The following is an 18,000-nucleotide window of genomic DNA, read 5'->3' as shown; positions in this document are numbered from 1 at the left end:
CGTTTTTTAAAACTGAATATAAGCATTTTCCTTATGGCTTTATTTATTACAAACATATTCTTTCAACATCATTACACATTGAGGCCCTTCTTTAATAGGTAAAACGATCTATCTTAAATTTTCTTTCTCGAGTTTGGGACTATGTGTTATAACTTAGAAGGCAAAGGGGAGCAAGCACAAGCTTTAACATAAAAATTGCCCGCGAAGCGCGCGAAAAATGTTTGTTTTTTAAATTCTAATTTCGTCGGAATTGATCAAAACTCCCTAAAATGTGCAATTTTTAGAGGAAATTGGCCTACCTCAACAAAATATGCGATTTAAAATTTGACATACTGTACATATACACATAAACACATATACATATACACCCATACATATACACCCATACATACACCTCCACATACACACATACACTTACACCCCCATACACAGCCCCTCACACACACACACCCCTACACCCCCCCATACATACACACACATACATACATAAACATATATACACACATATGTATATATTTGAAATAAGATAAAATACAATATAATAAATATATAAATACGAAAGGTTTTCACACTAGCACGATTCGATAACGATTTATCGTGTATATATACGATAAAAAATATTTTCACAAATCATATCATATAACATCATAATCTTGGGAAAACGATAAAATCGTAGTAGTAAATTGGGGCGTAAACTTGAGGGTCATTTAAAGTTCTAGGGTCTTGGGTGTTTTTTGTGTTCAAAATTATCTGAAAAGCAGCTGCACACATATCTTAAATGGAAGTTACAGGGATTGTTATGTATGACACAAGGATGAGGTAATTATTCTTTTTGTCAAAGTCTAATAAAGAAAGTATAACATTTTTGTGACAGTGCGAGTAGGGTGTGAATATGAGGACCATTCAAAGGAAAACGTCCCAGACCAGATATTTCGAAAATTAAACAACTGATATGAATGAAACTTTCGTAAAAGTTCATTCAAGTTACAAGGAAGAAGTTACGAAGTGTTGCTGAAGATACAATTACGGGTGTGCATTTAAGTGCCATTAAGTCCCAAACCTAAATAACTCAAAAATGGATCAATAGATAAAAATGACACTTTCCAGAATAGTTTGTCTTGTAATGAAGAAGTGTATAAATTTTGGTCACAGTTCGAAGTAGGGTGTGGATAGGAGGACCATTTAAATAATAGGTTTATCGTATACCGTAGGCAGATACTAATAGCTGTATGATGAATATTCAATATTAGTGCAATTTCAGTAAATGCCCTCCCCCCCCCCACACCCCGTCGGGGAAGACGATAGGTTTTGTCGGGGAACAACCAAATAAAAAAAATATTTACATGTAATATTCGTTTAGCCACCATATTGTTTGTGTTAACTTTTCATCACAACTGTACAACAATAACAATAACAATAATAATAATAATAATAATAATTCAATGAAACTAATTAAAAATAATTTGCGTTCTGTTTGACAAATGCTCATTTAGATAGCCTTATGATGGTTGGAATACATCGTGATAGGTGAAGCAACCACGACCATGAAAGCGTGGTTGACAGATTTCATGCAAATTTTCCAACAAAATATAGAATTTCACTTATATTATGGATGGTTACATTGCATACTCTTTGTTCCTTGTTTCATTAAAAATGTTTTGGTCTTGGAAGCTGACTTCAACATTAGAAAGCATAGCCTACATGGAGTCATATTATAGTAACTCGATGCCTATAAAATAATTAATAAAAATTCGCCATAATTCATCAAATATCCGTGGCTTCCAGGGGCCCTAGCGGCCCCCTGGCCCCCACCCAAGTGAGACTCGATTCGCTTCACTAGCCCCCCCCCCGTCGGGGCCTTTAGCCCCTCCGTCGGGCAGGTCCTGGCGCCACCACTGTTCAAATTACCGTCAAGTGCTTTGATTGCTTTCAGTATTAAATTAGCCCACATAGATTCGTGCATATTTAGAACACGGTGATAATGTGACACTCTATAATTATTTTGAAGGGATTCAAGCGACTGCCATCCAAGTTCACTATAAAGGGCCTCTTTTGCAATATTTTTTTTGGCGCTTTTAAAATCAGTCTTGCCAATAAATACCCTAGGTTCTCAATTTTTTCAGTAGAGGAGCGACTATTACATAACCAAATGGAACAGGAAAAATTAATAGTTGGAAGTCCTATGGTTTTCCAAAGAAGGTCCCCATATTAAACCCTATTAAAGTCTTCCTGTTCATCAAGAATGGATTTAATGTAAGATATATTTTTTTCCCTTTTTTAATCACTTCATCAACATGTGTTGTGTCATTAATGGATCTGGATATAAAAATTCCTAGATATTTATAATGTTCAACCTCAGAAATATGATTTTCCCCTAATTTCCATTTTCGATATACATTCTTACGTTGTCCTGTAATTCATACATTCGATTGTGCATACTGATATATTTGAATAACTTTTAAATATACAGGTATTTCTAATCAGAAAACTATTAAGAAAACAGGATATGAAGAATGTAATCGTTGAGCACGTTCGTAATATTCAAGGTAAGTAAGGCAATAGAGTGCAAATCTAATACACATAGGAAACCACAAGTTTGTTAAATTAAAAACAAATTATTTATTAAATGTAAGTACAGGCCTAACATTTACTCAGTAATTGTGTAAATATATGTGATACATTAAAGTAATGGGTAGCAATGTGAATATAAAAGGTATCCGAAACAGTGCTTAATATTTGAACAATTTATACTCGTAGCCTATTCTGTTTAACAAATTGTTCATTATCAGTTCAAAAATTTAAATAGGCAAAAAAAAAAACCCCTATAAAAACGTCAAATGGCCACATAATGCAAAACAATTTTAAATTTAAATGTATATGGAGTGGAGTTGAATAGCCAGCTTGGTGAAAGATGCTTGCCTTCCAATCCCAGGGTCCTGGGTTTAATCCCTGTCAGTAGTTGCAGAATTGTTGAGACCAAAACAACTCATTGAGATTTAGTTTGTGTAAAGCTACGTGTGTGTATGTGTGTGTGTGTATATATATATATATATATGTGTATGTATATGTGTGTATAATATATATGTGTGTGTATATACATATATATATATATGTGTATATATGTGGGTGTGTGTGGGTGTGTGTAGATATACATACATACATACATATATCTACACACATACACACACATATATATATATAAGTATGCATATATAAGTATACATATACACATATATAATACACACATGTATACATATGTATATATATATATACATATATATATGTACATATATATATACATATATATATATATATATATATTTATAAACATATATGTAACCCAATCTCACAAAAGGGCTGTAAACTCGCACCACACTGTATTGAGAAACAAGCCTCCATAGCCAGAATAGGGTGTAGCACATGAATTTTGTATGAATTGGGTTTTTGTGTAATAAATATAGTATTACTTTTAATCTTACTATTTCTGAAGTTTTAGTTTAAAATTCCAACTGTAAAAGGTAAAATTTTGCCATTTTCGGATGGGAGCTAGTGAAAAATAAATAGAAACCTGCCGAAAATAAAAGCATTTTTCTCAAAACTTGATTTAAGAAAGTTGATTAGATGATAATTATTCAAACGGTCATAACTTTGCAGGATACAGGATTTAGCAAAAGGGGTGCACAAATAGAGAAGATCAACCTGAAAAAATAAAACTAATAAAGAGAAAAATCCAAAAGAGTCAAATGATTCTCGTAGAATGTTTAAAGCCGTGAAAGTTCTGAATAGCATGGGTAAAAAGAAGCCAATCTGTGTTCAGAATCAAGATGGAAAATTCATTAAAATTTATTTTAAGAAGGCGATATTGTTCGTGATTGGTTTAGAGAACATTTCACTGGTGATGAAAACGGCTGTCTTTCCATTTGAAGGAGAACCTAGAAGTTTGAATGTACCTATAACTACAAAAGAAGTAAAGATTGCAGCAAACAAATAGAAGAATGGAAGTAAATATATTTTGGTGGTATTTTGAGTAAGTGTTTTGAGACCAATAGTTATGTTGATGCAATTGGTGAGGGAACGCTGATTCCTTTACAAAAACCTAAAAAAAACCCCCTTGGGTTCTGTGAAGAACTATTTGTTTGTTAAATTATTGCCGAAAAATTCTTTCAAATTGCTCTTCAAAGAATCGAAGATAAGGTATCAGAATACACTGGTCCTTATCAAAGTGGGTATTAGTGTGGTTTCAGTTGTGCAACCATTGTATGGGCTGAACGTATGCTGATTAGTGTTTTTACTGAAAAAGATTTCGAGTTCCAGAAGATGGCCATAGATATGACTGCCGCTTTTGACACTGTGAAGAGGAGCACTATTTTACATTTTTTTAAAAATATGCAGGATGCAGTGAAGATGATATAAGAATAGTCAGATATTTGTTAGCAAACACTAGATTAAGAGGAAAAGTTAATAATGTAAAATCTGTATCTGTAGTAACACGGGGATCCTTTCAAGGCGATGGTATTTTTGGCACTTTGTTTAACACGTTGACTGCCAGACCTTTTTTAAGGTTCCTTCCCGTGTGCCAAAACAAGTTTACATGTACAAACATGCTTTTTTGAAATTTTATCTAGTCATATGTCATCAAAATGAAGTGTCTAATAAATTGGCGGGAAATATTAGGGGGCGAGTATACTCGTCGATGGCAGCCAACGTGTTAACATGGTTCTTGCCAGAGCATTAAATCATCTTTGATCTGTTACAAAATTTCGTCCAAACCCTCCTATAAGCAATGATTTATTTATTCATTTATTCATCAGCAATAAAATAGACAAAAAGCATAAATATAAAAATACAATGATAAAACAAAAAAAGAAAAAAAAAAAAAAACTCAGAAGAGCTTGTAAATCAAGGTGTCTGAAGTAAGAAAAAAAATACAAGGCCAAGTACAAAACAATGACCAATGCCAACAACAGCGAGTAATATAAATAAATTTAAGTAAATTGAATAAGGAATCACACTCAACACCAAACACACACACACAAGATGTGTATAAGAGACAGCATATACACATATATAATACAGCTACTGTGTATTACCTGTCTCATTATACACATCTAGATGTGTATAAGAGACAGCACACACACACACACATAACAAATGCCCAAAGAAAAACCAAAAAGCTAATAGGTGAATAAATAATTAAAGTAAATAAATAAATAAATAAATAAATAAATAAATAAATAAATAAATAAATAAATAAATAATAATAATAATAATAATAATAATAATAATAATAATAACCTGACTAATAATAACATGACTAATAATGATAACATGATTGCATGCCCCTGGAATTTGAGTATGCAGACGATGCAGATTTCATAGATATGAATCTTGGTAATCTAAACCGATTATTGAATCAATGTCCTGATGTGTTTAATGAATTGAATTTACAAGTGAATGAGTCTAAACCTAAATTAGTTTATGTGTTGAAGGGAAACCTTTGAAAGATTTTGAACCATGGATAACATCTATTTCATTTGGACCAAAATTATGTAGTAATGAAGATATCCTGTATAGGTGTAATTTAGGAAATGCAGCTTTCAGGAAATACTTTAAGAAAACCTGGCTCATTGGAAGAAAAATATCATTAACAAAAAAGTTACAAATTTACGAAGCACAGATTATAAAGTCATGTTGTATAATTCTGATTCCTGGGCCGCACAAAAGTCCTATTTGGAAAAACTCGATATATGTCACAGCAAGCACTTAAGAGCCATCCTCAAAATTCAGTGGCCTAAAGCTGTAATACCAAATGTTGCGTTATATAAATTCTGTAAAACAGTACCACTGTCTTTTGGGTAATATTCATTGGAGAATGCTTGAACATGTACTTCGAAGTGATGAAAATACTCCTGCAGATCTTGCCCTAGCACATGCTATACAATCAATGGCAACTAAACGTGGTTGAGTTGGCAAGCATCAAGTTCGTCTGCTATCTAGTCTACAGAAATATATTCAACTAAGAAGTCGCTAAATACAATCTTTAGACGGTTCAACAGAATTAAGATATAAAGCTGAAGATCGTGATTTTTGGAAAAAAAATATTTTTGTCTGTGGCCACTGAACTGGACTTTATATCATTATTGTTCATTTTTTTGTATATATTAAGAGAATTCAAGTTATTTTAGATATTGAGTTCAAAAGAATAATAATAATAATAATAATAATATATATATATATATATATTATATATATTTCTTTCTCTTTGCTAATTGTTTGAGTTTGATAAGATAAATAATTATATAAATCTTAAATAATTACAAAAATCAAGGGCACAGATTGAAAATTACAAACGAGATAAAACAATGCAACTCAGCTAAAATTCGACAGATATAATGTTGAAGATTTACTGAAGGATAAAAAATTCAATTGATATGACATCCAAAGGAATTAGAAATAAACCATGTGTATAGGGAAGATATTATGTTTTTGCAAAATCAAGTCATCTATGGCACATCCATTTGGAGAATGGAGTAAAAAAAGTCGGGTATTGTTAAGGGAACATATGCTATATTCATCACATCTTCCAATTGTCGGAAGATATTAATAAACATTATCACGATGCATTAAAGAAAGAGACACATTGATGCTTAGCTACTGTGTATTACAGACTGCCTTGATTTGAGATATCTACTGTTGACTTTTCATACCTAATACTAATATTGGTTATTGCAAAAAAAAAAAAAGAAGAGGAACATTACCAGTAACTGTCATCATAACATGACTTTTTACAAATTCTGTAATTGACCCTTCTACAAAGATGTTACCTCCGGAACAATAATCATATATTCATGGGTCATGCCAACGACATCACTGTCTGCTAGCTTTTGAAAGACATAGGTGGTATGTCATTTAAATCATTAATAATACGCGGCGCTATGACTACATTATCAATGAAATATCTAAAATTATTAAAGAAAATATAAATGCAGAAACTCTTCATGCAAATTTGCCGGGACATTCGACTACTGGAGGCACTATCCCAACTAATATTTTGGCTATTTAAAACCAGGTATCGCAGTTATTAATGGGAAATCAATTAAGCTCTGTGAAGTATCAGTCCCCTTTGAGCCTAATATTTCTAAAGCACACGAAAGAAAATGTAATAAATATGACGAATTAGTTAGAGATATTAGCAAAAAGGGTTACAGCTGTAAATTAATGTACGTTGAGGTTGAAAGTAGAGGGCTTATAGGCCCTGAAAATGAAAGAATAAAACGTTTGTTAAGAATAAATGGAGAAAAAATTCGAAAAAAATAGAAGTAGGCTTAGTGAAATTGCCCTAGCTTGTAGCTATACTATATAGAATGCTAGGTATAAACAAGTGTATGAAAATTATTTTCAGCTTTTGTAATTCTAATTTTAAACTTGTAATTATTAACGTATATTGTCTGTAACTGATTTTTTTTTCTTTCCTGCCCCTTCTGTGATCCATTGACCCGGAATGTGTTTTATCTCCTCTTTTTGTACATTTTTATGGTTTGAATAAAGTGGGACATATAATAAGAATATTTTATTTTTTTATTTTATTCAATTTCCAGGAAAAAAAAAAAATACACAAAAGCACCTTCGTTCCTGAGGGGGACCAAAAGTAAATAATAATAAAAAAAATGTTCACTGTCGAGTGGCGTTCCCAATAAAAATATAAAAAAACCAAAGAGAAATATTAAAATTCAATGCTATTGATAACAAGCTTTAGAGCTCTTCTAAACCCTCCAAAATTGTACAAAGCTTTATCACGAGGAATAAGTTCCCAAATTCGTGGAAAGTTCACAAACAAGGAATATTTAAATGCATTAGTTCTGCTATACTTGTGTTTAAAGGTGAGAGTTTCTGGATATCGGGTATTAATGACAAGATATTCCAAACATCAAGATCACTTAAATTATGTAAGCATTTTACAACAAAAATAATGCTATGGAATTTTATTCTTTGAACCATATCAGGTATGTTAAGGATTTTCAGCCCGTTAGAAAAATCACCTTTAACACATAACCTAGTAATACATTTCAATGACTTGTTAATAGCTATTTAATGCTGTTTTTAGTGTGGATCCCACACAGGGGCACCATATTCGATAATGGGATGAGAAAGAGCATTAAAAAGTCTAAGTAAAATTTTAGTATCGTTAAAACCAACAAACCGTTTGATAAACCCTAACATTTTCATTGATTACATAGATACATTACTAACACGGGTTGTCCAGGTTAGGTCACCACAAAAGTCAATAATAGAGATGGGTTGGCGTCTTGGTGTCCATTGTAGTTCTTGATCTTGTTCATGTTTGACTACCCCAGCTTGCGTTACAACATGTAGATATCTACTCTACTACGTTTTTCTTCTTAACTTTGCCATGCAAACCCTTAAACAATAATATAGTTTATCGATGCATAAGACCTAAACATTCTCGAGCCCACTGTATAAATACATAATGAAATAATTTTAAAATCTCACCTCACTTTGTCAGTGGACGGCAGAGAAGAATAACATGTCGACATTTGTCATTTTATAGAAAGATATATTGATCTACGGATTAAAGAACCCTTGTGTACAATCTTGAATAATACAGGAATAGCTGATACTCCAAAATTATTTACATGTACCTAATATAAAGTTAGAACATTGAATTGTCAACCATTTTGAATTTACATCTGCCATTCGTGCTTCTTGAGAATACTATATCACCATTAGACTGGTTAATGTGTGGATGAGTTTGTATTAAAAATATTTTTAAAGACTGATGGACATAATTATTTGCTTTCACCATAAATCATTTTTTTTATTGGCCAGTTTGATATACAAAGATGACCGCCACTGATGCTCTGTAAGAATATCACCATTAGACAGGTTGACATTGAAAACGTAAGGTTTGCTATCAAAATCATGTCGATACCTGCTCTAATAACAAAGTTGTTTTTTTTTTTACTGTAAAAACGGCAGCACTTTTGAAATTCAAGATGACCGCCAATTATTATTACAGGGCATTACAACATCACCATTGGACAGATGCAGGGTGTAAATAGATGCATATTTTTTGTATGATTAGTGGACTCTGCGAGCTCATTAAGGAAATAAAGTTATAATATTGTGTAGGGAAACGAAAATAATATCGTGAGATCTTCAATATCCCCCTTACAAAAGCAAATTTTATCTTCCAAGTTATTACTTAACTTTCTACCTTCCTCGATTTTTAAATTGTGGCTAGAAATGCGGAACGAAGTAAAGATCTTTTTGGAATATGGATTTAAATTAGAAGGAATGTAGTTTTCAAAAGCAATACAATATTTGAATGAACAATATTTTTTTGCCTATTTGACTCGTTAACATATGACTCTTGTTGGTCAATATCTAAAGGACGTTGTTTAACAAGATTTAAAAAACAAACATCATCACCAACACCTTGGTTAAGCCTTGCCTCCCCGAACCCATAATGGAATTGAAGTGAACGAACTGCGTTAGCCCAACAGTGTTTGTCATTATCAACAAATCGGAATTGTTCGATATAAGCGTTAAAAATTAGTCTATTTCTATCGATTTTTAAAATTCGCAACCATTAACTTATTAAGTTTATGTATTCTACTGGCTTGTACACTAGGCCTATATCTTCCTAACTCGCGTCTTACACCCAAATTAACAGAGTTATTTATCTGATTTATTATGAATTTACAAAATTTATTTTAAACATGTTACAGATCAGCTCCTTTAATATAGCCCCACACCTCACAACAATAATTAAGGATAGGCATTACTTTTACATCAAATACCTTTAAACAAATGTCAATACTTAATTCAGGCAAGGATGTTTAACTAAACATGATAGAAAAAGATACTTTGGTAGTTTGCTCGGCAAGAACGGATTGGGTTTTTAACCATATTCCTTTAGAGGACAGTGTAATTTCTAAATATTTAAAATATGGAATAACTTCAATTTGGATATTGTTGTACCACCACTTTCTTCACGTATTTCTTAAAATACCACTATTTCTAAATACCACTATTTTTGTTTTCTTCTGGTTTACTTTAACGTCAAATTTGTTGCAATATTTTCTAGTTCATTAAGTAGTTTTTGTAACTGGTGTTTGGACTCTGACATAAATACAGGATCGTCCGCAAATAATAGGTAAAAAAGGTTTAAAAATCCAAGTGAACAGCTATCAAATGTATAGTTTTTAAAAATGTAAAAAGGAAAGGGGATAAATACACCTCTTCCTAAGACCTACTTGGCAAGTAAAGAGGCTCGTTATATTGGCGTTAAAACACCACTTTTGACATTATCATATTAGGAATATAGAATGTAAATTTTTCCGTGTAAGCCACCTTGTCTTAATTTGGAAAAAAAAACCAGAGATCTTTTTTATGCGGTCGAATGCCTTTTTGAAATCTATAAAAGTACAGTAGAAACGGCCCCTGCTTTTATGAAGATATTTCCTTATTAATGTATGTAAAATAAAAATATTTTTTATTTTAATTTCTTTGTTTATCTATTTATATTTCCTTTGTTACTTGTGTTATGTTATTATTATAACTTTAAAATATATATTTAACTTTTTTAAATTTTATTTTTAACTTCGTTATTTTTTGCTTTTCTATTTTTTTGCCTTATTATTCTGCTTTTAATTATTTTATAGTCAATTTTATTTTATTTTAAATTTTATTTATATAGTATGTATATATGTAATAATTTCCTTTTCTTTGTTACTTGGTTATTATTATTATTTTTCATTTTAATTTCTTTGTTTTTCTATTAATATTTCCTTGTTACTTGTGTTATGTATTGAGAGTCCCTAATGATCAGCTCCGGCTGGATGGACCACCCTCGTAAAATATTGTTGAAATAAATAAATAAAAACGTAGCTTTAGACAAGTTTTTGAAGACAAAACCTAGCATGCCACACATCATGGAAATTTAATCGTGTACTTGTCCTAGTTCTGGCAAAAGTTGTTTCAAATTACAATGAATATAACAAGCCATGAAACACACCCATCTGGATGTAAACAAACTCTGGCTTGTTGCCATGCTGTCGTTGTATCTCGACGCAGATTGAGTAAGCCCAACCATGTCATGTGACTTGATTTTTGCCTGTGCCGTGTGCAACAACCCTCATAGCAGGTCGAGATACATGGCTAAATGGGAAAAAAAAGGATTAACCTTTATCTAGAGATTAATCTCTTGAGTTTTCACACTTATTACATAGGCAGTTCTTTATTGATACATGTTATATTAGTTATGGCATAAATCATATAGTGGGCTACGAATACTGTTGTATTTCATTATTTTGAACATTTTCAGGCTTTTCCCGTTAAAATTGGCCAAGTAGTTACGAAATATGATATTAATCATTGTTTTTGGTAAGGTTTTGGTCAGCTATTCAATATAATACTTAACACCTCTCTGCTGATAGCCATTCAAGCAAGGCCTTACTTATCAGCCATAGAATGGTAAAACGGAATAGAAACGCATTCATGCAGTAGTACAAGACTAAGAGGAGATAGGAATTTTCTGGGGTTGATCAAGTAGGGGGCACTTGGGCACGTGTCCCCCCCCCCATTTTGCCACTAAATTTTAAAATTTTCAACGCAAATCAGTGTTATGTGCTACAAACTTACCTATTCTAAGATTATTGCTGTCTCTTATACACATCTATTGGGCCCCCCCCCCCACCCTCTCGTTTGAAAAATTCTGGATCTGTTCCCGATTTTTACCAGTTTTGAAGAAGATGCAATTGTTTGTGGGCTTATGCTATATTACTATAATTATAAGGAGGTGTTCTGATTTTCCATTTCTTAGGGCATAGAGACCTATGTATTATGGACTTTTTAAATTTCATTATTATTATTTTCCATTTTTAGGTAGTAATGTGACTTAGGCCTATATTCTTAGAGTTACATCGGATGTTACTACATTCATCCCTCAATATCTCTAAGTATAGTGTTATATGAAGGTTAAATCTAGTAACTGCATCATGAAACAAATTATTACGGCAACATATAGTCTTATGTGTACAGTTACAGTACCTATGCTGACTTAATTTGTTTTTTCTTTGTGCATGTCAAGATTTATATGTTATTGTCATTTTCTTTTTATGTACCTATTATGCTCATCTGTGTTTGGATTTTTTTTCTATTTACAGCACACTTTACATTATTGTCACGGTAAATCATTGAATATAGCTTGCTCTCAATTAATCACGCCCCAATGTCTAGTTGTAGGAATGGTCAACAAACAGTAGTTTAACATTATTTTGGTAGTTAATTCCAGTAAACAATGTATTCACAAATAACTTTAGAAGGCTGTTTACTCAAAATAATGTTTACCTTAATTCTTTTTGAAATGTACCCTTCAATAACAACAATTATTAGGAAATAACAATAATTATTACATAATCATGTCCAAGAGATAGACAAAACACGAGGGAAGGAAAAATATGTTATAAAACTTTGATTAGAGCATTGCTTAGACCTTTTTATTTTGATTTTGCGTCAAAAAATAAATTGTTCTGTTCTGAGGTTTCCCAAATATAAAGAATAGCACCACCATCACCACCACCACCATTCTTTCATATAAATCATCCTATCTAACAATTATTTACTAATCAAATAAAAGATACATAAATTCGACCGTTAATTTGACAACAAACATTTATTTCATTCATTTATTTTAAGATAAAAAAGACAATACAAAATCAAGGAAGACTACAATAGCTAGGTGCCAGCAGCTTAAAAAGCAAAAAAATAAACAAAATAAATAAATAAATAAATAAATAAATAAATAAATAAAAATAAATAAATAAAATAAAAATAAATAAATAAGTAAAATAAATAAATAAAAATAACTTCTAAAACTCCGTCAGCTGCTGGCCTCTCTTCTGAGATTATGCTCAACTTGACTTCTCAATTCTTAAACCATAAATCCTGCAATGGAAACATGTCATGCGCAGATACCAAAAGTTACACGAAATTGTTCAAGCTCTCACCAAAATTAGATATAAAGATGTGGGTTAGATAAAAAGTCCTGAGAAGGTCCATAAAATCATTCGTGCATTAACTCAGACATAATATAAAGATGTGGGCTGAATGACTCGTGCGGAACTCTGCTATCCAAAGCTGTAGCTCATTGTGTGTACTGTAGCGTGTACCTAAATACAACGGTGGGGAAAAACTAGAAGATGTAACAGCAGTATGTTCTACTAACTTAAAGTTTGTCCTCGGTAAAATAAAATGGGTTATACTGAGCCGATTTTCACCATTCAAAAGTCGATATGAGGTGCTAGTTAAAGTTTAATATATTTTTTAGAAAGAAAATAATGAAATTATGTCTCTAAATAGAAGTTCATATGTACCAGCCGAATGTAGTACAATTGTTTATTAGCAAGAATAATCTGCCTAATAAACAATTTTAATTATTTGTGTAAATTTAAAGATGTGGGTAACCCACATCTTTATATACGACTTTTCATGTATGTCGACCTCCTAGGCGGAAGCGTCGTATTCTTCGTCTGGGCAAATGCTTTCAATCCTTCAACTTCTACTGCACGGTGTAAACAAATAAGTTTGTTTCTGGAAGGTTTTGAAGTCTTTTAATGTTGGTGATGAACTATTTTCAATTTCCAATTAACATTATGAATGAAGAAAGATTTGGAATTCCTCAAAGCAACGAAAAGTTCCCTGTTGAATGAGGCTGCAAATCAACATCGAATATGTAGAATGTCTAGCCGATGTCATTACAGATTTTGTACAGACCTAGGCATAGGCCAAGTGTATTATGCTTTTACTTCATTTTTTTTTTACATTTAGGCCTAGGCCTAATTAGTATTGATTTAGTAATGATACCCATGAAAGCCAATACGGCGCATCATGTTATAATCTAGGCCCTAAGCCTGTGCTAGGCGTAGCCTAAGGAGGATATAGGTCTAGACTAGACAGTTCTACGTCACATGTTTATGTTCTGCAGTATATTAACCCCTCCTTCGAGAAGAGGGTGGGGGTTGAGTGGGGGATATTGGAGCAATGTTTGGTTTTTAATGCACTGACTATTTTACAGTATATATCAGTGGGGTAGTGGAGTGGTATTACAGTATAAGTGTAATACCCTAAAAAATTCAAAAATATCATGCCGAAAATCTTGCCTTAGCGAATTCGGAATTCGGTCCTGCTACCCGACCTACTCGGTTATCCAACTAGCCTGGTGGTAAAACTGCTGAAATGAACTTTAGCGGGAAAAAAGTAAAGGAAAATTAATTTTTGGTTTTTCTGAATCGGCATACCCTATAGTGTCTCAGAAAAAAAAATCCCCATGCCTAGGGCTTGGGCAATTTTTTTTACAGCACTTTGAAATTTTGGCCTAATACCCTATTTTAAACTATTTAAGATGGGGGTAGGGGAAATAAATTTATGTTTTTGGTCACTTTTACATATACTGTGGATATGAAATGTAACAACAACTTGGCTATATAGTACTCATCACTCTCATTAAAAAATTTGATCGGAATGATGACGTCATCATGACAAATTCCAATATGGCTTCCATTATGTTGGGAAAAACTATGTTTTTAATGTAAAAATAATTTTATTGTTATCAAAGAAATACAATCTCGATACAATATTATACATACAGTACAGCAATAAAAAAAAAACCATATAGGCCCTATATATAATTAATGAACTAATACAAAGTTAACCCAACGAAAAAACGAAATAGTGAGATTTTCCTTTAAAATACCAATTTTTGGATCGGGTAAGGGAGACATGTTTATGTTTTTAGTCACTTTTAGAAGTTTTTAGTCACTTTTAGGGTGTTTTTTTTTTCTCTAACTGTGAAAACTGACAGACCTTAGTTAAATACTTACCCATTATAATCGTTCAGTGGCGGCCCCAGGGGAGTCTGATAGGGTGGGTCCAAACACAGGGCCGACTAGACCCTCGGTCAGAGTCTCGAAATAAACGTCCCTGGGCTTATGGGATAGTTTTTTTTTTTAGCTTAGTATGGCCCAAAATTTTGCTTTTAAGCCAAAATATTAGGGATTGGCAATCAAAATAATGTTATATGGATAAAGCAAATCTTTATTTGTGGTGTGGCGACCTTGTCGTGGCATCGGACGAAGGGAGTCTAGGCCTGTCTGACGGGAATTCCCCACCTCCCAAGCAAATTTGGAATGATGACGTCAACACACCAAATTCCAAGAATACGGCAATCAAAATTAAAGGAAATGTTTACCTATTTAAATTTAATCTTTCTACACTACATTTTTCTTCTATCAATATTATTATACTAGTATGTTGTTACTTTATAATATTATTAATATAGTATATAATTATTCTTATACGTTTAAAAAAGTTATAGTTTATAATTCACATTAATATTAGCGTTAGTACTGTGTTTTTCTTACTATACTGATGTCATTATTATTATTATCATCATCATCTTCCTCACTGTCATCTCCATCCTCATTATACTCCCCATTATAATGAGGATGTTGATGATGAGGAGGAGAAAAAAGATGATGAGGATGATGGTGAGGATGAAGATGATGGTGATTATGATTGATAATAATAGTTGTTGATATTAATGATTGTGATGATGGTGATGAGAATGATAGAAAATGATTTATGAGAATGATGATGATGATGATGAATGATGAGAATCATTCCTCTCATCCTCCCCCTCGTCCTCATCTTCATTCTCGTCGTCCTCATCATCATCCATATGATGATGATGGTGACTGATGATGAAGAGGATAATGATGAAAATGATGATGATGATGATGATGATGAAGACAGTAATCAGGATGATGATGAGGATGACGATAATAATGAGGATGATGGTAATGATGATTATGGTGATGAAGATAAGAATGATGATGGATAGGATGAGGATGATGCGGTTGATGAGGAGAAGAAAGATGATGAGGTAGATGATGATTAATAATGGAGGATAATGAGGGAGAAAATGATGCTGATAAGGATGGTGAGGATAATGATGATAATAAGGAGGAGGATTAGGATGATGAGTTTGATGATGATGAAGATAAGGATAATGATGATTATGGTTGTTGATGAGGATGATCGTGATAATGATGAGGATGATTGATGAGAATGATGTTGATAAGGTTAATGATGACGAATGATGAGAAACATCCCCTCTGCCCCTCATCCTCATCTCCATTCTTGTCCTCCTCTTCATCATCATCCTCATGATGATGATTGTAATGAGGATGAGGATGATAATGACAATGATGATGATAATGAGGACTATGATGATGAATGAGTGATGATGATAAGGAGGATAAGGATGAGGATAAGGATGATGATGGATGAGGATGATTAGTAGGATGAAGGTGATGATGATGATGATAACGTTGATTTGTGAGGATGGTGATGAGGGTGACGATGATGGATGAGGATCAATGCCATAGCCAGGATGATTTTAAAACGGTGTGGGACAATATCAGGGTGGACCCACTTCACGTGTAAATTTAAACAATGTGGACCGGAACCATTTTCGCAAAAATATAAAATATCTGGACCCATTTTCTTATATTTTACCAATTTTTAACTAAATATGAGAAATCTGGATCCATTTTATGCATAAAATTACATAATTACCACATTTTTAAAATGTGGACCTATTTGTTTGTGGACCCATTAGAAAAATTGTGTGGGACTGTCCCAATAGCTGGCTACGCCATTGATGATGACGAGGATGATGATGGATGAGGTTGAATATGATGATGAGGAGGATGATGACAATCAATGATTAAAGATGAGGAGGATGAAGATTATGAGGATGATGATAACGACGATAGATGATTGATTATGACGTGATGAAGATGAGGACGATGACGATGGATGAGTATGATGTGATGATGATGATGATTACACAACAATGAGAATGATGATGACGATGACGAATAGGATGAGAATGATAATGACGATGACGAATAGGATGAGGATGATGATGACGGATGGTGATAATACTGTAATGATATCAATAGAGGTAATAAAAAAATTATTAATAATATTATATAACAGTACTAACAATGTAATTCATTTCAATAATAAAATATAATTTTGAAATAACAAGTATACAATTATAGTAATATATAATATAATAATATTAATAATAATTTCAACAATAATAAAGAAGCATAAAATTTCTATTAAAGTAATAATATTTATATATATTCTATATGTGTACATTGCTTTGATGAGATTGTATTTTATACAGTAGTAATGATAATAATACTAATAATCTTACAAAAATAACCATTTTCCCCGCCAAGATAAATTCCATCTTGGAAGTTGGCACTATGATCATTTCAATCAAATTTGATAAAGACAGTAAAGAGTAACTAGTTAACTAAGTTTATTGTCAATTTTCACATTTATAGCAAAACTAGAAGTGACTAAAATAATGCCATAGTTTTTTTTCAATTTACCCCGATGCGAATCCAGAAATTGAATTGTTGGGTCCTTCAGAGCAAAATTTCGCTATTTCTTTTTCCAGTGGGTTTATATATTCTGATAGTTTATTATTATTATTATTATATATATGTATATATATATATATATATATGTGTGTGTGTGTATGTTTTATTTTATTGTTGTATGTATAACATTGTTTTGAAATTGCTCTAATAACAATAAAGTTAATTTTACATTATAAAAATGTTTTACCGCCAAAATGGCAGCCATCTTGGAATTTTTTGTGATGACGTGATCGTTCTGATTAAATTTTTTAACGAAAGTGAAGAGTAACTATTTAGCCAAGTTCTAGTTACATTTGATATACATAGCATATGTAAAAGTGACTAAAAACATACATTTATTTCCCCTACCCCCATCTTAATTAGTCCAAAATATGATATTTTATGTCAAAATTTCAAAGTGCTATAAAAAAAGTTGCCCAAGCTCTAAGAATGGGGATTTTTTTTCTGAGACACTATA

At 32.1% G+C, this 18,000-nt stretch overlaps 1 protein-coding gene across 2 annotated transcripts in view; it reads left to right on the top strand.

The window, feature by feature from the left end:
• The window catches only part of LOC117102328 (helicase with zinc finger domain 2-like), an 81,215-nt gene that overhangs the window by 12,435 nt on the left and 50,780 nt on the right, over positions 1–18,000 (top strand). For both annotated transcript variants that reach the window (XM_033242589.1, XM_033242588.1), the window contains exon 4: positions 2,471–2,546. In XM_033242589.1, the coding sequence (XP_033098480.1) occupies positions 2,471–2,546 (76 nt within the window). The remainder of the gene's footprint in view (positions 1–2,470; positions 2,547–18,000) is intronic.

Source organism: Anneissia japonica, unplaced genomic scaffold, assembly GCF_011630105.1.
Source record: "Anneissia japonica isolate Jap-2015-1 unplaced genomic scaffold, ASM1163010v1 scaffold2856_len114153_cov99, whole genome shotgun sequence".
Classification (NCBI taxonomy): domain Eukaryota; kingdom Metazoa; phylum Echinodermata; class Crinoidea; order Comatulida; family Comatulidae; genus Anneissia; species Anneissia japonica.
This window is presented reverse-complemented; position numbering and strand designations above follow the sequence as displayed.